Source organism: Artemia franciscana, chromosome 8 (genome assembly GCF_032884065.1).
Source record: "Artemia franciscana chromosome 8, ASM3288406v1, whole genome shotgun sequence".
Classification (NCBI taxonomy): Eukaryota; Metazoa; Arthropoda; class Branchiopoda; order Anostraca; family Artemiidae; genus Artemia; species Artemia franciscana.
The window spans coordinates 11380903-11407976 of record NC_088870.1 but is presented as its reverse complement, the minus strand read 5'-3'; the positions used below and the strand labels follow the sequence as shown (position 1 = coordinate 11407976).

At 36.5% G+C, this 27074-nt stretch overlaps 1 protein-coding gene across 1 annotated transcript in view; it reads left to right on the top strand.

Moving 5' to 3' along the window:
• Positions 1 to 26389, top strand: part of LOC136029980 (codanin-1-like) — a gene marked incomplete in the record, with an annotated part of 262581 nt that extends 236192 nt beyond the window's left edge. Inside the window, 3 exon segments of the mRNA XM_065708554.1 lie at positions 2951 to 3113; positions 15302 to 15567; positions 26179 to 26389. Of these exon segments, the coding sequence (XP_065564626.1) occupies positions 2951 to 3113; positions 15302 to 15567; positions 26179 to 26334 (585 nt within the window).
• Positions 26390 to 27074: the final 685 nt, after the last annotated feature.

Sequence of the window (27074 nt, the reverse complement as noted above, 5' to 3'; positions counted from 1 at the left end):
AAAAATTTTGTAAAACATAATCATTGATAAATTTCAGTCAGCTTAGGCAGTTCCTCCTGTCTTGAACAGGAACGATTGTCCAATACTTAAAAGGAAGTCTTAGTAATGATCTCATTAAATGGGTGTTAGTATGAAGATGTCCTTTCTGCTAACTGAAGAATTTGATGGTCCATCACATTGTTCTCGATAAGTAAAAAAAAGACAATAATTATTTACTGGCACGTACACATATTTTCATGACTCTTTTTTTTTTTCGTCTTCGTACGACCAGTAGATATGTAGATGTTCCATGGGGGGGGGGTTACATATTTTATTCTTCATTTAATTCCTTGTAATGGCTATTACAATAATAAGGTGCTGGTAAAAACGACGCTCTGACCTCAACAGCTTGTTTTTTTGTTTTTTTTGGCAGTTATTCAAAATTTGTATCTAATAAAATTAGTATAAAACAATTCTTTGGTGGTGCTGTGGGTTTGACCCTACCTTGAAAATACGGGACCCAGAGATCCCGACCCGGCTGTAGCACCACACCGCAAGGCCGACGTAAGGACCTTAGTTGTTACGAAGCGTCGTTAATCCTATATAAATACAAACATCATAAATAATTAAAGTTCCATGAAAGGGATACATTCACCTCTTATCCCTGTTTGATCCCTATTTTTTCCCTTTTGCACCCGTATTTGAAATCATTCGATATCTGGAAGTTTCAGTAATAGGGTGCTGGTAATAATGACGCTATAGCTCCATAGTTTGCTTTTCTGTTTATTTTTTTTTTTCAAAATTTGTAACTGCTAAGAGTTAGTACAAAGCCTTTGTAAAGGCTGGAACCTTTTTCTAAGATTTATCTCATTGTATTTTATATATATTCTTAAGGAGAAAGTATGGAATATCTTCTTTGTTCTTCCTTTCTTCGCAAACAAAAGACGGTGGTTTTCATAATATTTCAATGACGCCCTTTTCGTACAAGAGAAGTAATAATTGAAATCTAGTCTATTCAACTTGACTTTGCTTGGATACAAGTATTTCATTTGAGATAGCTGGTATTCTGAATATAGAAACATCTCCATTTCTCTTAGACTAAAACGAAATGGATTTATTCTCTTATTGAATACCAGGCTTCTGTAAAAAAAAAAAATTAAGTTAGATTTTTTTTTAAAAAAAATCTAAGATTCAATTCTTTATGCTTGTATACTTCCACTTATAAAAAAAAAAAAAATAGAAAATCCTTTAACTATTTATTCTACGGCCTTTCTCATTCAGGGGTCATTCTTAAGGGTTCATTCTTAAAGAATTGGGACAAAACTTAAGATTTAGCGTAAAGAGCGAGGTATTAACGAGGGGAAAAAACCCCTCGTATACATAATAAAAATATAAGAATATAAAAGTTTGTTACGTAAGTTAATTCTTAATTATACGTAAGTTACGTATATTTTTTACTAATAAAAACGTTCGTTAAAAATAAGTTCTAGTTGCCTTTTTAAGTAACTGAAAAATTGGAGGGCAACTAGACCTCCATCCCCACCCCTTATTTCTCAAAATCATCTGATCAAAACTAAGAGAAATCCATTGGCCCAAAAAAGAATTGATATGCAAATTTCATTTTAATAATTTATGTGCGGAGAGCCAAAATCAAACATGCATTAATTCAAAAACGTTCAGTAATTAAATAAAAAAACTAGTTTTTTTTAACTGAAAGTAAGGAGCGACATTAAAACTTAAAACGAACAGAAATTACTTCGTATGTAAAATGGGTTGTCCCCTCCGCAATCCCTCCCTCTTTACGCTATAGTTTGACTCTTTGCCACAGTTCTACTTTTTACAACAATTAAAAACTTTAGCGTAAAGAGCGAGGCGTTGAGGAGGGGACAACACATTTCATATACGGAGTAATTTCTGTTCGTTTTGAGTTTTTATGTCGCTCCTTACTTTCAGTTAAAAAAAACTAGGTTTTTTTATTTAATTATTAGTAAAGACGGTGGGAGCAGTGAAGATGTTAAAAGTAGAGTAGCCAAGGCTCAGGGTGTTTTTCCCTGAGTTAAAAAAAAAGTTTAAAAGAATAGGAGGATACGTCTTCAAACCAATATTAGAATATTGGAAGCTACAGTGAAGACAGTGGTCAAATATGGCTCTGGAGCATGGGCGCTCCGAAAAGCGGATGGAAATTTACTATATGGCTTCCAGCGAAATTGCCTATGGATTGTTCAGGGTACCTGGCTGACTGACCGTATTTCAAACAGTAGGTGCTACGAAATATGTGGTTCAATCCCACTTTCTAGGGCTATAATGAAAGAAAAATTGAGATGGCTAGGCCATGTTCTGCTGATGAAGGATGACAGATTGCCGAAGATTGTCCTTTTTGGCCCACTGTTTGGGGTTAAAAGGAAAGCAGGTCGTTCTCTTCTGGGGTGGGAGGATGTCATAAGTAAAGATTTGAAGGAAATTGGAATTTTCTGGGAGGGTGTAAAGAGAGAGGCCTTGAACTAATTGGATTGAAGGAGGATCCCACGTACCTGTGTTGGCCTCAGGCAGCTTGGTGCTGCGGTTAGTTGTTAGTAGTAGTACTAGTCGTAGTAGTAGTAGTTTTGAACTCTATTCCAGGTAGCTGTCTCTCTCTGTCTTTCTCTTTTTCTGTCCCTCTTTGTTTCTCTTTCTCTCTCCCTCTCTCGCTTTCTTTGTTCTTTTCTCCCTTCCTCTCTTTTTCTCTCCCCTTATCTCTTTCTTTCTCTTTGTTTAGGGGTAAGGGGAGATACTTTTGTGTCAGAACGTGTCGATATGTCTTATTATCTGGTTTATTCTGATCAATTTATTTGTCCACTAGTGATAAAAATTAACTTAATTGCCCGGAAACGTCTGCTATCAACGCCAGGTTTGATAAAGTATCCCTTGTACTTTTCCCTTGTTAGATTAGACCCCTTCTTTATCTGTCCGCTCTTCATCAATTCTTTTACAGGATGTAACACGTGACTTGCTTAACGACTTAGTCCAGACCACCGAGGAATTCGTAAGTGGGCTAGTAGTGGAGGCTACGAAAGTAATTGGTCAGAGGAAAGAAATCACTTTGACCCATCTCCAGTGTGCATGGCAGATCTCGTTTGATCTTTTAATGGCAGTTAGTAAGTACTTTTATAATTTTGATTCACAGTGTTTTGCCCGAGGGGTCACTGATTTTTAGAAATCACGTTCACGAGATGGCGCACGCCAAGTTTGGCCGAAGTGTGCCAAGAGTGAAAGAGCTGTGCCAGTCTGTGTTAGGACTTGGTCAGGCATGGTGGAACTGTACCCTGCGTAATGGAACTATGCGGCACAAGGGGTGCTCCAAAATATACACAAGGTAGCGGCAGGCAGGCGATCCCTTGATGTTGGCTATATTTCATTTTTTATTGAACTGTTAAGATGTCTGGTTGATTATTTTTAGATATTAAACTAGGGTAAAATCTCAAGAGAAAGATGTTGTATTGTATTTGCTTTCATACACTGATGTTATATAATGAGAAAAATGTCACACTTTTTTTTCTTTTTTGCTTATATTTGTGGGCACCAACTAAGTAATCAAATACCATTATTAAACCTTTACCCAAATTCACTATTTAAAAAGAAAACATTTTGTCGTAGACAGCTCAGGTATGACCTGAAGGGATCTATCTGACCTTCAAATACGCATGTAATGTTTACTTTCAGTCAATTCAATTGCCTAACGTTCCAAAAACGCTCCCTTAGAATTATTGTTCCTTCTAGTCTTTAAAGCTTTGGAATAAATCCTAACAAAAGGTATAATATCCATTCCGTCTTTCCCGCAATACAGCGTAAGCATTTGCAGTAGTGAAATCTAGTTTCAAAAAATACAAAATTGCTAGCGATTGGTTTTCGTCTTCAGGATAAACCAAACGTTCCCAAATTCGAGCTAAACGAACAACCGAACGTTCATGGCTGCATGATATGTTTATGCTTCGTATTTCGTTCTTTTTTTAGTATTCATTTGCCCCTAGGATACAATGAGGTGATTGGCTGGCTGGCTTGGCTCTTGGTTTGGCTGGCTGGATTACAGGAAACGCAGTTTTATCCAGAGAATAATATTATATTGCTGATCCAATGTAATGCAATTGAAGAGGGCCATTTCTTCTCACACCCATGACCTTTTTTAACCTTCAGAATGACAACGACAAAAAACAATCAAATAATCCGGAATTTACACAATTCTCCTCCAGTCTTCTTGTGCCACATTCAAATTAATGGGAATATGATTCAAATAATCAATTCAAATTATGATTGAAGTACATCTTGTGCTTCAACTTTATTCCTAAATTCTTAAAACCTCTCTATTTTTAATATTTCATTTTTATAACAAATAGACTTGTTAAAAATGCCTGAGACCCTGAGATGTCAATTTGGGGGGGGGGGGGGGGGTGCAGGTTCTAAGAATGAACTTAATTGGGCTAGGGGCTACTGCCCACTTTTTACCTCTTCGTAGTTTCTTGGGTCTTGAACTCATAAAAAATTGATTGAAATGGGATTGTGGCTACTGCCCACTTTTCACTTCTTCGCAATTTTTTTCAAAGTTGAAGATACAAAATATGTATTGGAGAAGGGCTGTTCCTTTTCTGGTTCTAAGTCTATATGTAAATCCTTTTGAGCTCTTTGCGTTTCTGTCACTGAACTCCATAGGGAACCCTGTTTCAGGATTCCTTTGATGTTTTCGTCAAAGGTTTGCCATTTGTACCACCTGACAATTTCTCCTTTGAGCAAATATTAATTACATTTCTGAATCATAATTAGTATTTCTTGCTTTTCTATGTTAATAAAGGAAAATGTAACAAGCCGTTGGAAATGGGACCATTTCAATTCCCTATTCCCCAGTTCTGTATCATATTATAATTAGCTTCCAAAAAGGCCTCATTTCTCTTGTTACCTAATAAATTAAATTACACTTGTTTACACGAATTTAGTAGATAATGTGAGGTCGGAGTTTTCATGTCTACAATTCTGTCTATTAAACTTTTGATATGCTACACACACATCCGGTTTCATATTAAGTTGAATACTAAATTTTTAATTAAATCCTAAATTAAAACTTTGAAATTTGGTCGTCCACGGAACTGTCGACGCGCAAAATCTTCATTTTTTATTATGCTCATTAGAAAAAAAATCGAAAGAAAACAGCAAAATTCCTTCTTAGATTTTGAAAAATACCTTTTGGTTTCTTCATAAAAAAAAGAGCGAAAAAAAAATCCTTACCTTCCTATCTAAATTTTAGCAAATTGCGGCTCCTGCTAGGATGTAAATATATTGTTTTACACATAGCTCTAAAAGGTCCCAATTGGGGCACATATTTACTTAGTAAGTATTTGAATCCGGATTAGCTTAGTGTTTTCCTTACTTACATTCGAAGAAGTCTAAATATTTTTACTAATACCCTTATATCCATACCAGTAGTTGCAATTTATTTTCAAACGCCTGGTAGCGTGTGGCCAAAATAGCTCTTGGTATGTTGTAAGTTTGAACTCAGAAAACATGCCTAATGACTTGCCTAATGAGAAGCTACTTACTTTACCCAGAGGATGAAAATTAATAGTTTAATCCCTTTAGTCTATAAGCAATGCATGACGGTTTTTCCAGAAACACACCCCACAAATCATAATTGACGTCCATTTTAATGAGCTCTAAAGCGCACCAAAGAGATATAGCAACAGTTGCTTCCTCCTTTCCTTGCCAAAACTACCTAAGCAAGAAGCTCCTCCTTGCCTGAGCAAGAGCGTCTCTTCCCAATGGGTTCGAACTCCTTTACCACACTACAATGACTAACAATATGCAAACCTCAACAGAAATTGTATCTTAAGAACTTTAATAATTTCTTCCATAACAACGTTTTTCCATATTCGTGCTCTGTACTAGTTGTTCTAGCTATGAGGTCAATGTGCTAGACTTGGAGTCCATGTCTTTTAGTATAGGGTCCTGGTTTCACCAGTTATTTAGATATGGATGGAGGTCAGTGGTGCTAGACTTGGAGTCCATGTCTTTTAGTATAGGGTCCTGGTTTCACCAGTTATTTAGATATGGATGGAGGTCAGTGGTGCTAGACTTGGAGTCCATGTCTTTTAGTATAGGGTCCTGGTTTCACCAGTTATTTAGATATGGATGGAGGTCAGTGGTGCTAGACTTGGAGTCCATGTCTTTTAGTATAGGGTCCTGGTTTCACCAGTTATTTAGATATGGATGGAGGTCAGCGGTGCTAGACTTGGAGTCCATGTCTTTTAGTATAGGGTCCTGGTTTCACCAGTTATTTAGATATGGATGGAGGTCAGCGGTGCTAGACTTGGAGTCCATGTCTTTTAGTATAGGGTCCTGGTTTCACCAGTTATTTAGATATGGATGGAGGTCAGTGGTGCTAGACTTGGAGTCCATGTCTTTTAGTATAGGGTCCTGGTTTCACCAGTTATTTAGATATGGATGGAGGTCAGTGGTGCTACTCTGGAAACTTAGCATGAGTCAACACAGCTCTAATTTGGTACCGGGAAAAATCCAGGGAAGGTGAAGAGGAAGGGTGTGCGAAAGCAGAATGGCTGGCTCCCCACCTGCCATTGCCCATTCTGACTGAAGGGGAGAGAAAAGGGGATTAGCACCGCTGGTACAGACAGTAAGATGTAGCGCCGCTTCCTTTACCTGGTTTGGTCTTTGTTTTAGCTTCACTTTCTACGCGCATTTAAAGTCAATAAAAAAGTATGTTTTTAATTGTTAATCTGGGATTTTCCTGTTTTAAGATGGAATATCACGTTTATTCTGTGACTTGCTACTGTTAATAAGAAATATTCAAATAATGCACTTGACTCGTCACAATCCCAAAAATTGAATTCTGAGTCATAGATTTATATCAGCAATTATACAAAAAGTTGCCAATAACTGTTTGTCCCCATGTTAGGTCATCTCAATCGTAAGATTGATCGCAGTTTGCTTTAGAGTCTTTGCAGACCTTTATAGTCTTTATAGCCTCTTCGGAATGAAATCATAGAGTACGGAAAATGAATATATGTCAGGGATTCAAGGAATCTATAGAGCTAAGTAGACAGGTGGGGCATTCAGAGGTATGGTCATAAATGGGCAAATGATGGTTGAAGAACGCCAGGGAAGCTCCTATCGACTGGGGTCAAAATGGTCTTTGAAAGTTAGTCTGAAATCCAGCGGAAACATGTTGGATAGAATATTGCCTAGTTCGTGCTGGAAGATAAAAGGAAGTCCTAGATGTCTATAGCCCTCCTCTTGAGGTTACGCTATATACCCTCCTGCTTCTAATGTTTTAGGGGAGAGGTTTCAGAGGATTTTTACTGGGAATGGAACAAAACAAGCTCATTTTTCAGCGACAACTTTTTCAGATTTTGCTAATGGGCCTTCCATGAATATGTTGTTTTATGTTTTTAACTTGGCGGTGAGAGCCGGAAAATTTTCACAGGTCTAGGGAAAAACAGAGCAAATTCTGAATTTACAGGCTAGTGGATTTTTTTTTTCGTTTAAGTACGCAATTTAAGGATTTTTACTCTTGAGAAGAATCCATGATCATCTTATCCTCCCCCCCCCCCCAAAAAAAAAAAAATCCCGGCTGCTTGTATTGACCTTGAGGGTTTTCCTCCCTATGTGTAAGTGTGTATAGATTTGGTAGCCAAAATATCTTCGACTATAATAGAATTTATGTAATAGAATAAAATAGTCTTAAAGAATAGAACAAGAATTTATAAAGTAGAAATAATTTTTAAATTAAATTTATGTGTACTTTTTTTAAAAAATTTTCAATTAGGCATTTCGCGACATAAATGTTATTTGGTGTGGCATGTTTTTTTCTCTTCTTCTTCTTCACAAACCGCCCTTTTAAGTAAATTTACGAAGTACTGATTCAAGAGGATTACCAGGAAACAAGTAGAGAAAGCACAATCAACTAGGTCCCCATTTAGTCCCCTGGGGTAGAACTTAACGAGCAGATTTAACAACCTTAATCTACATTCTGGCCGGGCAATTTAAAGAAATCATGGGTTTGAATCGTGAACTAGTATATTTTGTCTGAGGTGATAGACGGAACCATAACGCCCTTAGAAAATGAAGTTTCAAGAGAAATCACTTCTTATCAAGGAAGTAATATAGTAAGCTACACACGAAATGGAAATGAAATATAAATTGAATTTTTTTCTGCTTTGGAGAGTGAAGCGTGAAAACGGATGTTTTTTGGGGTAATTGCACCATTCTAGAATTCTACTGTATTGGGGAATCAATTTTATTTATTCTGGTAATTGATATTGAAGTAATATTATTTTACCACTGTCAGTGTGGCATTAAATCTACTTCAGCGTCATCGCAAAGGCTGTTTGGGGAGTGCGATGTTTCAGTGTTTTCTCATCTTGAATTGGCTAAATCGTAGATGTTAGGTAATATATATATATATATATATATATATATATATATATATATATATATATATATATATATATATATATATATATATATATATATATATATATATATATATATAAATATATATATATATATATATTTTCTATTGTTTGGTAAGTGACGACTTATACTTATTGACGACATTACTGCCTGTCCATGGATTATTCTTTATGGTTGATTGTGTATGGCTATGCTGTTTGACCTATGTGATTGTATGGATGAGTAGGGTTAAGGCCTCATTCAAGTGCTGGTCTATATTAATCACTAATTTAGGAAAACAGTCTTCCTTTTCTCCTTCTGTCTCTCTCTCTCTCTTTTTTTTTTTTTTTTTTTTTTTTTTTTTTTTGTGTTTGTGCTGTTGCATTGGTGATTTCTCTTTTCATGATATATATATATATATATATATATATATATATATATATATATATATATATATATATATATATATATACCAATGGGCAGTTCCACGTGAAAATAAAGTATCCTTTAAGAATATTCTATTGTTTGTTTGTTTTTTGTTTGTTTTTTGTTGAAGCACGAGAAATAGTGAGTATAAAAGGCCCAGCATATCTGAGCGCGTAATCAGAACTTGTCTTCTTTCCTTTTTCTTTTTGAACCTTTTAGTTTTAACTGTTATATTCACCTGTTATTGATGCTTTAAAGATTTTATTCGCTTTTTGATTTCACTTTGTTTTTTTTGTCTGTTTTCTTTTTTACTGCAAAAGCTTGCGAGCAATTTTTTGAAATATGAAAAATTCCATTTTTGGAATTAAGAAAATTTACTTAGCATTTAAATTTTATTAGCATTTATCATTAATCAAAATTCAATAGTATTTTAAATTTTAAAACTCTTTTTGAAAAACAACTATCAAGTGATAAAAAAAATGGTAATTTGAAGCAGATTCAGGAATGGTCACTATAATTTCGGTCAGTGTTAATGGTAAAAGTTCATAGGGAAAACAAATTTATGGGAATTTTGAAAGATAGCCTGAAACCTCATCGTCACTTTACAGAAAGAGCTTTGCACCGAGGACGTTTTTCAGGCTTATCTCATGACAATAAACTGAGAAAATTAGTGCTATTTTTGTAGCAGTATGTGAATCAATTTCGTGGGCGGGTCTGGTGGGATATAAACGTCTCATCAATAGCCAAAGATAGTCAGATCGTGACAAAAATACTAGATCTTCGGTGCTAAGGACCTGTGGAGTATTTCAGCAATAATGGCCCATGTGTCCCAGTTTCAGAACAGTAAATGCAACTATATCTCAGGGGAAAGAACTATATATGCTCCATATCACCTGTGCAGATACGGTATGATTATTGTAGGTTATTTTTTGCAAGGTCAATATGTAATAAGACAACTTTTGAACTAAATTCTGGGAATACGAAATAATTTGAAAATCTGTTTTCGTATTGTTTTATTCTTTACCTGTATTAAGACTGCGTACTGTTTAAAGCGGCTATTGAACATCCGTGATACGGTTCATTGGGTAAACTTTCATTTTTCAGTGTACGGTTCGTTTTTGGTTATAGAAGAGTGCATGTCTTCTATCTTACTTTTTCTGGTATTAAACATCTAAAATTTTATAAACGTTAAAATCAGAAAGTTTTGGAGAAAAATAGGAACTTCTGTGTCTTGAAATCAGGTTATACTGTATTACCTCCCAAAATATTGTGAGAGATGCGAAAATTATTCTTAGGTTTTCAAAGAAATAATATAAAGTTTTATCAGTATCCGCCGTTTTTGATTTCTAAAAAGTTTAGCTCCGCAGCTAGGATTTTTTAATTAGAAAAGGTGTAGGGAATTTTCAATTCAAACTTCAAATTAGAAAGTCACAGAAACAATTTTATTTTTGTTAAATCAATGATTCCAGTTCTTAGAAGATCAAGATCTATCCATCCGTGTTGGAAAAGAATTCTACTGTGCCTAGAAAAAAAGTTACCACTAGGAAAAAAAATGACGGGTCATGATAATTACGGAAATTGTTTCTAAGTGAATAAAGTTATTTTGGACAGAAGAAAGTTTATGTCATCTTGAGTACTTTTCATAGTATTAATTGATTAAAATACAAAAGAGTATCAAATCAAAAGTTTCAGAAATAACCCAAAAAATCGGAATTCAGCCTTCGAGATAGACCTTTCAAGGATTATTTACAAGTAATTTAGAAGAGATATGGAATTTAATTTTCATATTTTCAAAGAGATAATTAAATGTTTGAATTAGATAATTAGATAATTAGATGTTGTTAGGGTTTGAAATAAAATGGTTCTGAAAAAAATTACTTTCCCAGCTAAGATAGTTTTGTTTTGACACTACGTGCAATTTGAGGAAAAAAGTTTTTTTTCTGGAAAATCAATGGAAATTTTACAAAGTTCACTGGAACTCCTCTGCCCCATTTCACAGTTCCCACACCTAGGAAAAATTTTCATTTTGTATCTCTTACCAATTCTAAGCTGCAGACTGCTTATCGTGAATAAAAACCAGTCGCGAAAATAGGTAGATTGCTCCGAAACACATTACTACTACTACTACTATTAACAACTCATCGCAGCATCAAGCCACATGAGGCTGACACGGTTACGTACGCTTCTCCTCAATGCCAATCTACTCAAAGCCTCCCTCTTTACACCCTCCCAGGAAGTTCCCATTTCCCTTAAATCTTTCCTTACGACTTCACTCCACCCAATGGAGAGCAACCTACTTTCCCTTTAACTCTAGACTGTTCGTCGAAACGTACAATCTTTGGCATTTGTCATCCTTCATCCGCAGAACGTACCCTAGCCATCTCATCCTTTATCTCGTTATAGCCCTAGAAAGCGGGATAGAACCACTCTTTTCCGGGGCACAATCGTCAAATAAAAAGCAATAAAGTATCAAGTAGAATAAGAAAGGTACTTGTATGATATACCACGTACCTAATATTGCTCTAATATGTTTCTCTGATTTTCAATCCTAATGAAATATACCAAAGTAAGATAAAAGTATAATAATTTAGAAACAAATTTAGGCTATATTATTTGCACATTAGGGAAGGGGGGGGGGAAGTATTGGGGGTCTACATGCCTAATGTATTAGGTACAATTATTCTGCATATTACATAGTAAGAATTGTTAACTAACTTCACTCTGTCAAAATACATGATCTGCATCCCCCCCATTGTGTAAATATATAGCCGAAATTAAATATTTTCCATCTGTTCTGTCGCTTCTCTTTGTCTTGTCTCACGCTAAGTTAAAAGAAATTAACGAAAGAAACACGTTCTATAATGCGTCAATGGATGAACAACTTGAGTGGTAGGGGGTTTATCATACAAGTACCATAAAAAAGACTCCCCTTCTTATGAAGAAGATTCATTTTAAATTAGAAATAAAATATCAAGCGTTTTTTGGTGATTCTGAGGGTAGAATAAGCCCTAGGCTATATATAAACTACGTATAAGCTAACATGTAAACATATAAATTAACGTATCTACGTTTATTTTTACAAAAGGTTTTTATTCCAATTTAACTCCACTCAATTGTTTATAAATCTCGAATTCAAACTGTCCCACCCAGTCCCCTTTTGAGTAAGCTATCTTACATCTCTAAAGGTTTTTTGTGACTCATTTATTCATTTTCACTCGAAATCTTTTTTCTTTTGTTATTCTTCTTTTCTTTTGTATCTTTTCACAATTTCTTTTATATATTTTTTACATGTGAAAATAGTCAATAATCTTAATATTTTTACGGAAAGAAAGTCCATTCTATAGAAAGGCATTAAAATGTCTTTTCAATAAAAATCACTGACAACAGCCACCATTAGCTTTTTATAGATGTAAATGCAGCCTAAAATGCCCTGGAAATCATCCAAAAAATCCCTCAATTTCATTCATAAAATGACAGGCCCATCTCTTTTATAGAAAGTTTAAAGCTTCCCTTCTTTGTAAAGGAAAAGGAATTCTAATTTAAAATTCGCTTTCTTAGAATTCGAAAATCCCCACTGAATAATAAGGGGCTTTTTAATCGAAGATTCACTTTAACACCTGTATGGGTTTTCGGTGAGTCTTCTCTTTTCAAGTCGGAAGTATCTAATTATAGTTTTAAGTGATTTAGTATCTCTCAACAGATATGAAGGCGAATATCCTAATTGTAGGAATTTTATGAGCTCTTCAGAAGATAAATTGATCAACTCCACTTCTTTATTCTCAAGGTGCTTGATTGACTCAAAAGTTTATAAGCACAACAGTAAATTCCCTAAAATAAGGATTATTACCAAGAATAACAATAAAAACAATAAAATAAAAACAAGAAAACAATAAAATAAAAACAAGAAAACAATAAAAACAAGAAAACAATAAAATAAAAACAATAAAACAATATAATAAAAACAATAACAATAAAAACAAGAATAACAATAAAGAATATCTTCGCCAGTATAGGTTATAGGTGGCGATATCAGTCACCACCTATAATTTTGCTTTTAAACTTTCTTCTTCATCTATTATGAATCTTCTCTATTAATCATTAAGTTACCAAAACGAGTTTCTTTGACTGAAGGTAAGGAGCAGCATTAAAACTTAAAACGAAACGACCCCTTCATTATGCGGAATAATTTCTGTTCGTACTAAGTTTTAATGTTTCTCATTACTTTCAACTGAGAAAAAATATGTCTTTTAATTTAATTCCCAACCGTTTTTCAAATAATGTCATGAAATCCCCCCCGTGTAAAAATTCCACCCGTAAATCCCCTCCATAAATCTTCTTGTCCACTGAAAATTCTCCCCGTGAAAAATCTCCCCCCGCCTAGAGAAGATTCCCACCAATTCCGTATATTTACCAATAACAGACAATGTATATATAAACAATGGACAAATTGCATAACTTAAAACCTTTTCTCCAGGGGCTGCGGGGAGTCATGTTATTGCTTAGGCAAAAGTATTGGACATTTCAATTGTACTGAACCAAATACCTACCTCAGTATTTGGTTCAAATGTATTTTGAGAAAAAGGACAAGGGCTAGTTGCCCTCCAACCTTTTTTTTCTTAAAAAGTGCAACAGAAGTTTTAATTTTTGTTCAAATGAACCTTCTCCCGATCTTCTTGAACCATTGGCTCAATAACATCCGTGGAGAAAAATGACAAAGAAACAAAATTAACACTCAGCCGTGATCTTTATTTCTGACAAAAAATATAAAAGTACACATTTTTATAGATAGGAACTTGAAACCTCTACAGACGGATTCTCTGATATACTGAATCTGATGATGTGAGTTTCATTAAAATGGCTTGAATTTTGGGGGTGTTTCCTCCCTTTTCTAAAATTTGTGTAAATCTCTGAGACTCATAGCTTTTAATGGGTAACATCAAACTTTGTGGATTTTATATATTTGGGATCAGCATAGAAAGCCAATTCTTTAATTTATTAATTGCTATCAAAATACCTTTTTGAAAGTTTTGGCAACTATTGGGTCGAGTTGTTACCAGCAGTTTGTTACGATACATAGTGGTAACGTTACCTCGTTACCGTGCAGATCGTTACCACGAACGGTTTGTTTCCTCTTTCAGTAACTATGCGTCCGACAATGGTAACGCCAAGTCTAATTACTAAGTTCATTTTAGATCACCGCCTTTTGGCAGAAGACAGTAAATTTTATCAAGTGAAAGTGGCAAGCAACGTCGCATTGTTAGCCATAACAGCTGTGCTGCTACCAGCAGCCACATTGCTAGCCACAACAATCGCAGAAAAATGCCTAAAAACTTCTGTTAAGGTTTTTCTTCTTCCATTACGAAATATGTTTTACGAATGGTACCTCTTTGAGGGATGATACATCCGACAATGGTTCCATCAGCTATAATGAACTAAAGCTATCAATCGCAGATGTTGGCTAACAGTCATGTTGTTAGCCAACAGTTGAATTGTAAGCCATAATAATTGCAGAAAAATGCCTTTATTTTTTGCTTATTCATTAATTATAAATCTTCTTTATGAATTATTTCTCTTTCATTAATTATGCACCCGACAGCCATATGCAGGCACAATTGTTGTGTGTTACAACGGCCGAGTTGTTAGCCTACACCCGAATTGTTAGAAACAATAATAGTGGGAAAAAGAAAACCTTGTTAAATCTTTTGTAAAGTTTCTTCTTCATCCATTATTAACGTTCTCTATGAATGATTTCTCTTTCATTAATTATACAGCTGACAGCCATATGCAGCCACAATTATTGCTAGCCACAGCGGCCGCGTTGTTAGACTGCACCCGAATTGTTAGAAACAATAATAGTGGGAAAAAGAAACTTGTTAAATCTTTTGCAAAGTTTCTTCTTCATCCATTGTAAATATTATCTACGAATGACTTCTCTTTCAGTAATTATACACCTGACAGCCATATGCAGCCACAATTATTGTTAGCCACAACGGCCGCGCTGTTAGACTGCACCCGAATTGTTAGAAACAATAATAGTGGGGAAAAAAAACTTGTTAAATCTTTTGTAAAGTTTCTTCTTCATCCATTGTAAATATTATCTACGAATGACTTCTCTTTCAGTAATTATGCACCTGACAGCCATATGCAGCCACAATTATTGTTAGCCACAACGGCTGCGTTGCTAGCCTGTATCCGCGTTGTTAGAAACAATAAAAGCAGAGAAAGGACTTGTTATTTTTTTGTATTTCTTCTTCATCCATTATGAATATTCTCTATGAATGATTTCTCTTTCAGTAATAATTCAGGCAACAGTCATATGCAGCCTAATTACTTTTAGCCAAGGCAGCCGCTTTGTTAGCCAACACCTGCATTGTTAGCCACAAAAGTCGTTGTCAAACGCAAATAATCTTTTTGTAAAGTTTCTTCATCTACTATGAACGTTCTCTATGGATAATTCCTCTTTCAGTAATTGTGCAGCCGACAGTTGTAACATCAACTCTAATTACCCAGTTCATCGACTACTGGAAATTACTTCAAAAGGAAACTTCCTTACTCGAGCATTGGATCATATTTTGCCCTAAGCAAATGATTCTCCTCGCTCAATCCTTAGCACCTCGACAAACGTGGGACCATTTGAGTAATCTCGTTACGAAACTCCTTGATGTGAAATTAGTTGTTCCAAGTTTACTGGAATCGCAGTGTGTTCAGCTACTGAAACAGGATTGGCCTCCGGTGAGTTTTGTAAAGCCCTTTCTGTTAGTTTAACTAATTGACTGGCTCTGTTAATCTTCTTCTTTTGATGATTGTTGGGGAGTATTAAAGAGGGGGCTTAATACTAAATATCTTGATTGATGAAGTGTTTCTCCTAAGTATATGAATGGATTTCATGTCAGTAATTTCAAGTGGACACGTTCTGATTTTAGAAATGGGGAAATCGGAAATGAGGACTTTCTTGAAAGTATTTGTGTAGGAAATTAGTTTTATATAGAACTCGGCCAAGCTTGTTGCGTGGAATTGATTGATCTAATCAGATCTTGTATATCTATTAACATTACAAAACTAAATAGTCAAGCTAAAAATAATTGGGGAGGGGTAGGAGTCATCTACTTTGTGCTGGAAATTGTTTTGCATCTGCTGACGACGAGTTATCTTCTTTTTTTTGTAGTTGCCAGTTTCAAGAGGACTTCGGTTAGCCCCTCCAACAGAGCAGTTTCTTCTGCTCTGTTGGAGTTTACTTCAAAAGGCTTGTGTTCTTTTCGCAAGGAGGACTAGCCAAGAAGAGAAAAGGTTTTGTCCTTTTCGGCTCTTTTCTGTCCATTGGCTGATATTACCCCCGTTTTCTCGGTTATTATTTTTTTCTATTTATCTATGTTTTTATGATTGTTTATGTTTGCCCTAAGATTTCTGTTGTATAGCGAGTATTATTAATGTCTCCTTTGGATCCTCTTTGAGATGGAAGTAGACTTAGCAAATAAGTCGCAAATAAGGCATATTTTCAATTTAATTTATTTTGTTAAATCATCTAAATGCGACAAGGGATAGTGCCGTCTTATGTACGGATGCTGGTTATAGGAGAATCTGAATTAAAGTCTTCTCTGCATTCTATTTAAGCAAACGAGCCTCTGCTTATGCTACAGTTGGTAAAGACCCCCTAGAGCTAAGGAATAGAATAATTGCTTTTGGATTTCTGAGACACTATGTGTGTTAGATAAGCCATTTGTTTTCAGTCATGACGATATTTAATAGCCATCCTTAATAAGGAGAAGAAGAACATTTTGATGAGAAGAATATTTTACTCAATTCGGAAAAACCGAAAGAACTAAAAATAATTTTGAACATAAAACTGATTATAACACTTACAGACTTCCAGCGAAACATTCTAGACTTGGCCTTAATCGACCCTAGTTTCTTGGGTAACAATACGATGAGCTATAATATCGTGGTTAACCAGTGTCTAGACTCATTAGCATATCGGATTGTTTAGCTAATGAGCTGACTCTTAATCCTCATCCTTTGATGATCATTAGAGAGCCTTAAACGACATATAATTTGTTACCATAGCACGGTGTCTAGGAGACTGTTTCAGATCAGCGTTGACAACGCTTCGAGATAAACTGTACCAATTTTCTGACTAAAATTGTACCCCAAGACATTATTTTGTACCACCTGATCAGTAAGTTAAAATTTTCTCTACCTAGAGGAATTTAATAAATTTGATAGGAGAGAAGAAGAATGATTTGTTTCGGTTTTTTAGTGTTGTTAACAAGTAGTTATTTGTACAAGGAGGGTTATTTAGGCATCAAATTTCGCGCGAAATAACTTTCATACCAAAAGATCCATTTTCTAACGGAAATATAACGTATTCCAGAAAGAAAAAAGAACCCTATACACATATTCAGAACCCAATAAGACATGAAAAAAAAGGGTCAAACTAACCATTAAAATATAGAGTTTAGAACTTAACGAAAGCTAATAAAACTTGAGTTACCTGGGACAGTGGCATTAAAATAGGATAGTGTGCATTGATCAAGCGGAAAGTTACAAACGTGTTAGCGGGCGCCAAGTTTAATAAAAAAAGAAACGTGGATGAAAAATAAACAAAACTGAGCTATAAACGTAGAGCACTAAACAGCTTAAGAGGGGCAGATTTCCTTTGAAGGTGGGGTTGTGTTTTAAAATCCATAGATTGTTATTTTAGTTTTTTACTTTTTTACGTTATATTTCAGTTTTTATGGTCTAAACACCTTTTTAAATTAAACTAATTAGGGTACTTGTGTATTATACGCCAAACACTCGAGTTCACGCTGCGTAAAACTGGATGTCAAACCGGTTTCTTCATTAGTTTCTTTCAACTTAGCGTGAGACAAAACAGAGACAAGTGACAGAGTAGATGTGAAATACATCATTTGGGCTATATATTTTCACATTAGAGAGGGGGGCAAAGTATTTGGACCATTTGGAGTTAGAAAATGATTCTTTCTTCATAATATGCAGAATAACTCTACCTAGCCCGTTTTGTATACAGATACGCTATATTTTACCCTCCCCCTTTAATATGCAAATATGTAGCCCAAATTTGTTTCTAAAGCACAAAGCTCAAGTGTCATTTGCTGTTGTGTCACTGCTTTTTCTTTAAAAAGCTAAATTGTAATTATAAGAAAATCTATTTATCATTTTCCAGCTTTAAGGGGCCTCTCCCAGGCCACTCAGCGTGCTCCAAGGTGGTGATAGGGGAACGCCCTACAGACATGTAGGGCACCTCCATAGAAGGCACGGACCAAGGGAAGACCTTGTCCCTGGGGGTTCATAATAGAAACTGGGGTACCTTCGCCCGGGGCCATAAATACAGGTGGAGGAGGGAGAAGGGCCCTCAAATTTACACTCAACAGGGCCCACTGGTGTTTCAATACGTCCCGTGGGTTACAAATCTTCTCCCAGTAATGGGCCAAATTACATGGTGACGCAGAACACCATCGCGAGAGGATCCTCTGTAGGAGAACAACTTTGGCAGGGCGTAAGATCAGATCTGAGGACAACGGCCTCTGCAAAGGGCTGCCTTGATCCTTTTAGGGCAACTGAAAGACTGGAGACCTTGCGGTCAACTCTATTCGCTGTTGAGGAGTGGTGCCCCTCGAGGAAATTATAGCCTAGTAAACGCAGAGCATTCGCACGGAACTCTGATTAATGAATAGTTCTTCTGGGCTTGGTCTCTTTTGACGGACATTTTCGGGCTGAAAAACCTCTTCCGAGCTAATAGAAAGTGAAGAAAGCATTAAAATATGAACTAAGGAGGTGTGAACTGGAGACCATGGATAAAACTGCCGACGATCTGGAAAATGCAGCTAGACGGCATAATATTAAAATATTGTACTGGCATGTTGATAAATTGAGAGGGAGTAGCATAATATTTGTAGGCATGTATATATAATGAGTCGGAGGTAACAGGCTCGAGACTGTCTATGCAGGATTTCTACTCTTGTTAATAGAAGATCATTGCTAAGTGCCGAAAACCATGTTGTGACCAAGATGGGGAAAAAATTCCACAGAGCTTCCATCCATACTGGAGGTCCCAGGGACTTCCTGCTGTCCGGTTCTAAGCCGGCTTAAGCCCTTTGGTGTAGAATTGAGAAGATGTGTTGATCCCCATCCTGCACAGGTATCTGAGACTATTGCTTTTCCTGAGGCCAAAATAATTTCAATGGTTTTAAGAACATGAGAATTGGAAGTTAGAATGTTACGACTTTAAAAATGACTATCGTATTCATCTCTTGACTCAAGAATTCAGACGATTCGAACTGGACCTATTAGGAGTTTCAGAAACTCATATCCCAGGGGTAGGAAGCAGGAAATTAGTAGGGCTCATGATGAATAAGGAAGCTGTTAAGTCTTGTTTAGTCTGGGAAGATATTAATAATGGAATACTAATTACTCATTTTATGACTAAAAAGTCTAGGGTATTGATTATAGTAGTGTTTGCCCCTGTAGAACCGACTGACGGAGATACTAGTGACTCAGATGATTTTAATTATAGTTACAGGAGCAAATATACAGTGTCCCAGGTAGAAAATGGTGCTTTTACTAGGAGATGTTAACGTCCAGGCCGGTAGAAATAGGGATAGATGGTATCCTATCCTTGGTAAATTTGGTGAAGGAAAAGAAAACAGTAATGGCTACAGACTTTTGCAATTTTGTAGGTATAACATTCTAGTTATAACCAATACGGTGTTTGGTAATAAAATGGCCCATAAGTTATCATGGTTTTCACGTGATGGTAAGACAGCAAACCTCATTGATTTTGTTATAGTAAACGGACGACTGGCAGGATCAGTATGGGATACTAGGGTATATACGAGTGCTGCTATTGATGTTAAAAGAGATCACCATCTAGTAGTATCTAGGATTAATTTAAAGCTGAAATTTCGGAAGGGTAACTACCTCCCGGGAAGTTATGATGCTGGTAGACTCCAGGATGAGGATTTGAGAGAAACTTTCCGGGAACAGTTGAATACGAAACTTGAGAGTTTAAAATTTGACAATGTAGAATGTGGTTGGGATAATTTGGAAAACAATTTGTGAAGTTGCTAATGATGTTTTAGGGAAGAAAGTTAGGACTGCAGCTAGGAATATTAGCCAAAAAGCTTTATGTTTAATGGAGAGGATAAGGAGCTTGTACGAGAATTATCTGAGTGATAAATCGTATGAAAACAAAAGGAATGTAAAGAAAGTGGAGAAAGCATTAAAATATGAATTAAGGAGGTGTGAATTGGAGGCCATGGATAAAATTGCCGAGGATCGGGACGATGCAGCTATTATACTGGCACGTTAATAATTTGAGAGGGAGTCGTCGATCCGGACTCGTCCCAGTCAAAGATATGAACGGGGTCTCAATTAGTGATAAAGAAAGAGTTAAAGAGAAGACAGAACATTTTGAGAATGTGCTAAACCGAGATAGAATTACAGGAAAAAATACAGAAGAAAACGAAAAATTTTGTGATACCTTGGATGTGAAGGAAGATTTGTTTTGTGAGGAAGAATTAACAGCAGTACTAAAAGGATTAAAAAAATAATAAGGCTCCGGGTGCTGATAGTGTGGTAAATGAGTTTCTCAAACATTGTGGCTCTGAGGTTAGAAATTAGTTACTGGCGGGTATGAATATGATTTTTTTTAAAGGGTAGTGCCTAAAGATTTTAGGAAAACCTTGATTAAACCACTGTATAAAAAAGGTAATAAGAGTGAGTGTGGTAATTATTGAGGCATTAGTCTGGTCTCTGTAAGTAGCAAATTACTTAGTAATATGATACTTTTCAGACGGAGAGATGCTGTAGACAAAGCTTTAAGAGAAGAACAGTGCGGTTTTAGAAAAGGTAGAGGATGTCGACCAAATTTTCACTCTTAGGTTAATAATTGAGAAATGCCTGAGTTGTCAAACACCTTTGTTCATCAGTTTATAGATTGAGCAAGCGTTCAATTCTGCTGATAGAAGAGCCTTGGCAAAGGTCTTATCCTTGTATGGTTTACCAGACAAATACATTGAAGTGGTTAATGCTATGTACGAGAATAACACTGCCGCGGTTGAGGTAGGAAATGAGGTTAGCAGCTGGTTTTGTATTAAATCAGGTGTTAAGCAGGGCTGTGTTCTATCCCCCTTTATATGGATCATTTTGCTGGACTTTGTCTTAAGGAGCACGGGAAAGGCGATGGAAGACCATTGAATCCAATGGGGAAATACTTTGCAAAACTTAGATTATGCTGATGATTTAAGCATCTTTAATGAAAGTGTGTCCAAATTGAATGAATTTTTAGAGGTTTTTCGAGTTCAGGGTGCTTGAATAGGTTTGAAAATTAATGTCAAGAAGACTAAGTCATTAAGACTAGGAATAAGGGAAGATAAGGTAGCGATAAGGTAGGATTGAGTAGGGAAAAGATTGATCAGGCTGGCAGCTTCACTTACCTTAGTAATATTATTAGTAAAGACGGTGGGAACAGTGAAGATGTTTAAATTAGAATAGCCATGGCGCAGGGCGTTTTTCCACAGTTAAAAAAAGGTTGGGAAGAAAATAAAGATAAGTCTGCAAACCAAGATTAGAATATTAGAAGCTACAGTGATGACAGTTGTCAAATATTGCTCTGAAGCACGGGTGCACCGAAAAGCAGATGCAGATTTGCTAGATGCTTTCCAGGAAAATTGCCTTCGGATTGTTCTGGGTACCCGGTTGACTGACCGTATTTCAAACAGTAGGTTGTACGAAAAAATGTGATTCAAACCCGCTCTCTAGGGCTATAATGAAAAAAAGGTTGAGATGGCTAGGACACGTTGTGCTGGTGAAGGATGACAGATTGCCGAAGATTGTCCTTTTCTTTCGATCGTTTTGGGCTAAAAGGAAAGCAGGTTGTCCTCGTCTTGGGTGGGAGGGATAATAAACAAGGATTTAAAGGAAATTGGAACTTCCTGGGAGGGTATAAAAAGAGTGTCTTTGAATGGATTGGGATGGAGGAGGAGCGTGGGTAGCTGTGTTGACCTTAGGTGGCTTGGCGCTGCGGTGAGTTATCAGTAGTTCAGTCTGTAGTTGTCAGTTGTCAGGTTTCATTTTGCATCCAACATGTGACCACCTTAGCTGTTAGCCAGTGAGCAAAGTTTATGTTTCGGACCATTGACCTCTTCAAAAAAACATGGTTAGACAAAGACTAGTTCGTCCCGAATGTAGGCTGTGAGTCTTTTTGAACCCTGTAAAATGTGGAAGGTGCAATTGCTCGTTCTATGCAGGAACGGAAAAGTGTGCCAAAATTGATCCAGCTAATTGGAGTGTGAGCTGGTATTGTCCGGACTGCTCCTCTAAGAAAATCTCAACCGTACCCCAGGAATCTATCCCTCGAAAGTCTCCTCTGTCCCAGGCACGTACGCGTGGCCGGTCGACACAACCCCTCAGATCATGTTGCCCAATTCGGAATATCCCCAAGCCTCTACTTACTCACATCCCTCCTATAAATCCACATCCCATAGACAAATCCTCTCAGTGCGTCCAAGAATTTGATAACTTGTTCTGGCCTCCATCCGTCTTTTGCCAAAACAAATGTGATCCCTCCCTTCTCGGACACCCTCTTCCCTACTTCTCTTTCCCAGCATCATCTTGCCTTACCATCCCTTCCTATAAAGAACACTCCCAATTTCACTTCTTCTCGAAACACTAGGAAACCTTTCCCCCATCCCTTGTACTCTATTCCCCGTGGATACTCTACTAATGTGACTCTGGTTTGAGAGTTCCTACATGTGAAAATTATCCTGTAATAAATGGTCCGCCCCATAAATTATCCGCACTATCCCACAGCCCAAATTTCAAATGCACCCCAAGAATTACTGAAACTCAACGACAATCACGTTTCCCCAGTCGCTTTAAATTTCTCAAATTTTCAATCAACGCCGTAAGCCTTAATTTTGACAAACTTACTGAACACAAGGTGGTATCAGAATTAAATCAGATGGACGTTATAGCTGTTACAGAAGTACAGTCTCATGACCAAAGGTCTCTTCGTTTGCCAGATTATTCAGAATTTATGAAGCTTCGTCCTTTGGATCAACCACTTGGAACAAAAAGATGTTGTGTCATGTTTTTCACTAAATGTAACCTCTTCCCTAAAATTATTCCTGTTCCTAAATTATCTGAGTACGCTGAAATCCTTTGGCTAAGTAGTAGACTTAAAGTACTCTCCCGTCGCCATAATATCGCTACAATAGGTGTCTTCTATTACTCGCCAAACCAAAATATTGATGCAAAACATAAATTTCTCCAGCTGTTACAGACCAGCGCTGATTTTGTTATCTGTTAGTCCCCTAACGCCGAACTTTTTCTGGTTGTTGGTGCAAATGAACTTAAGCAAATAGTCAAAATACCAACAACTAGGGGAAATACCTCTCTTAATGTCATTCTAACTTATCTGAATAATTTTTACAGTCCCCCCTCAGCTTTGCCTCCATTGGGTGGGAGTTATCATTTTCCCCTCATCCTGTCCCCCTCTTTTAGTTTTAAGCATGCATCCTCAGTAACTTACGGCTCTTTCCGTCCCCTTCAAAATGCTTGCCTTCTTTCTTTTGGAACATGGCTAAGTACTGAGGTTCGGTCTGATATTTATGGTTTGCATGATCTTGATGAAAAAATCACTACCTTTCACAAAAACTAAACGATAAATATATAATTTCTTTCCCAGAAAAAAAGATCTTAAAAGTGCTCCGGTTATTAATCAACCCATAAAAGCACTACCTAGAATAAATTGAATCTTTTCAGAAATGGTAAACTCGATGAAGGTAGTAAACTAAGAAAAGGAATTTAAAAGGAAATACGTAAATCTCCCCGATCCTACTACAAGAATAAGGTCAAAGAATCTTTTACCAATAAACCAAAACATTGGTGTTCAGAGGTAAAAAAAAAATTGTGTGGTAGGAGTTTAGACCAGCTTGATTTCAACCTACCTGAATACCCAAAAGTCACTGCTAATAATCTTGACAAGTTCCTTGCTTCTATCGTCCTGAGCCTGCGGCATTGTCTTATCAATTACCTACTGATGTTCTCCCACCTGCTTTTCCCTCCATATCCCCTTCGGAGATGGAAAGAAGAACTGGGAAACTACGAAAAACAAGTGTCTGCCCTTTAGATATCCTGTTTCCTCTTATTATTGCTTTCAATGACTTTCTCTCAAAGCCCTTGTCTGTTATTTTCAATGAGATTGCTGAGTCTGGCTAATATCCGCAAATTTGGAAACAGGATTTCATAACCCTCTTGAAAAAGAAAGATGGAAAATCTGGTTTTGGAAGTATTCCTATGTTCTCTAAACTACATGAAGGATTCCTTGCAGATTGGCTAAAGGGAAAAATCCTACATTTTAATGACCTTAGACGATTCGATAACACCAAATCCACTTCTACTTCCCATTGCCTTGTTTTTCCGATTGAATTAATTGGGAAAGTTCTCGAAAAACCTAAATGCTGGCTAAATTTAATTTCATTGACCTTCAAAAAGCATTTGACCTTGTTAACTACAATATTTTAGTTGCGAAACTTGTAACTGATATCAATATTGATTCTTTCCTGGTTAAATTGGTTGCCTCCTTTCTATCAAATAGATCACAGGTAGTCAAATATCATAATCATTATTCCAGTTCCCTCCCTGTCAACAATGGAGTACTCCAAGGTACTCTCCTAGGTCCCTTCCTTTTTTCTGTTATGACAAATTGCCTCGCTAAGGAATTTTCCGACAGATAGAAATTCGTGGATGACCTAACGGTTGTAGAAGCCTGCTACCGAATCTTAGTAAGTAACCCTATAAGTATCCTCAATGATATTGCAGATGACGCTGCGGTCTTGGACATGAGAGTAAACCCCTCTAAATCTATGATAATGCGAATATGTTTCATTAAAACCTCACCCCTTTTCCTCAACCCTGTCTCTCCAGATATTTCTCTATCTTCCTTTCAATTACTTGGGGTTGCAATTTCCTCTAATTTAAAGTGGGCTATCCACGTTAAACATATTGTCCATAGAACTAAGGCGTCCATGTCTCTCCTTAGGCTCTTGAATAAATTTAACGTCCACCCTTCCCATTCTTTAAGGATCTATACTTCCTTTGTCCTCCCGCATTTTGAATATGCTTGTCCAGTTTGGCATCCTGGCATCTCCTGCGATGAATCAGAAAATAGAATCTATTTAAAAAAGAGCCCTGAGAATAATTTTGAAAGAAGCTAAGGTACCATACTCGCTCCTTCTAAAAAAGGCCAAGCTGGAAGCAGTGGAGCACATTAGAAGAACGTTGTGCCTTCGTTTTGTAATAAATGCAATAATAAACATTCGCACAGAAAACATTTTCCCTAAGACGCACTCCCCATGCAGACACCGCCTGCCACGTACTGTTTCTGAACAAGTTTCAATCTTGTCCTCCTTCCGTTGCTTAACCCCCAGGTATGAAAAAACCTTTGTCCCCTTCATTACTAATGAAATAAACCGTTAGGGCTTTTTTTTTATTGTTGATAACCAAGTTTTATGTTCGTTTAATTATTTTGTTCCCTCCCCCTTGCTTATATGTTCTCTTTTAAACCTTTTTAACGCTAATTTTATCTCACTCTTTTATAGTTTTGTTTTAGTTTTTACCTTTTTAACTTTCTGACATTTTGCCACTTCATTTTTTTTAACTAATTTTTGTTTTTCCCTTTCTGGTTTTGTTGTTTTTGACATTGTTTAGCCAGTTTTTTAGTTGTTGTGCTATTTTTTTGATTTGTTTTTTTGTTTTGTTTTATTTTATGACTCCGACATGCGAATTTGGTCCTTCGGGGCTTTTTATAGACATGTCTTGAAATTAAATTATCTTAAGTAGCAGTAGTAGCTGTTTCTAAAACATTATATTTTCATCATGTTTTGTAATATTTCATCAGGATTGAGCGCCAAAGAAACTAGTTCTAATTAAATGAAGCACTTGAGTGTTTGCCGTATAATGCACAAATACCAAAATTAGTTATACATATTTATTGCCACGGCTCAATGTCGCTACGCTGACGCTAGTGTGGTACTGTCGTTAAAACTAGAAAACTGAATTAGTTAAGGGAAGAAACTTGGGAAGCTAAGTTTTTCGGGTATCAATAGGCCCAAAATTGGCCCTGGGGGTATGGGTGGGGTCGACAAAAATATTTTGATTACCTTGGTACTTTAAGAGTGTTGGATATAATTATTAGGTTTATAAAAAGTGGCACACAACGCCATTTTAAGTACCATAGCCATTCTGTTTATGTGTCATCTCTGTCAAAATGGTAATAGAATAAAAACATATTTTAAGTTGGGCTTACATTTTATTTCATTTCAGGAATTGATGCAACGTTTTGGAACCTGTATGAAAGATCTTTCTGAACATTTGGTTCGGAATGAGGATAAGTTCCAAGTGGAATCTGGCAAAGAGGACACCACTGCTCACTTTCTCGATTGGATTTCATGGTATTGTGGACATAGTGATCCCTTTTAAAGGCCTGATCACACTCCGTTCTGCCTCATATTTTTTTTTTTTTTTTTTTTTTTTTTTTTTTTTTTTTTTTTTTTTTTACAAACAGCCATTAATCTAAAGTTAGCCTGAATTTAAACAATTACTCACTACCAAAAATGACGCTGAATAGTTATCTCAATTCTCTTCCTTGTATTATATAAACCCTTTTAATTCTAAACATACCTCGTTCCGATCATTTGGCCGTTTTTTATACAGTTTGTCTGTAAGAACAGAAAGCCATCTCAATTAAACAACTGCCAGAGAATTGCACCTGCTATAAAATAATTATCTCGTTTTTTCCAATGCCAAGGAGCACTTAGTTGTAGGTGATTAAGAGGACAATAACCAATCCTTTTCCTGATATTCAACAGCCTTCATGGAAACAGTACCTGGCTATGGTCTGATGGCTTGGTGTCTTGACATGGCCTCACGATGGCCGGGGGCTCAACCCTTAAAGATCTTGATCCAGCTGTGACCTCCTTGAGTTTGACACCGGCCTTGACACAGTCGAACCGTGATTCACGCAGGTCTGTTTCTCACGCAGGTCCTTTCTTCGCAGGTCCAATCTGATGGCGTCTAGAATGGGGAGGTCTTCTTCGCCAGTGTGCTAGTTGGTCTATACTTCACGCCTCCGTACCTGAAAGTCACAAGTCAGGTCCATGATTAAAAATCCACATCTTACTTTATTCAAATAGTTACCCAAGTATTCTTTAGAATGAGTA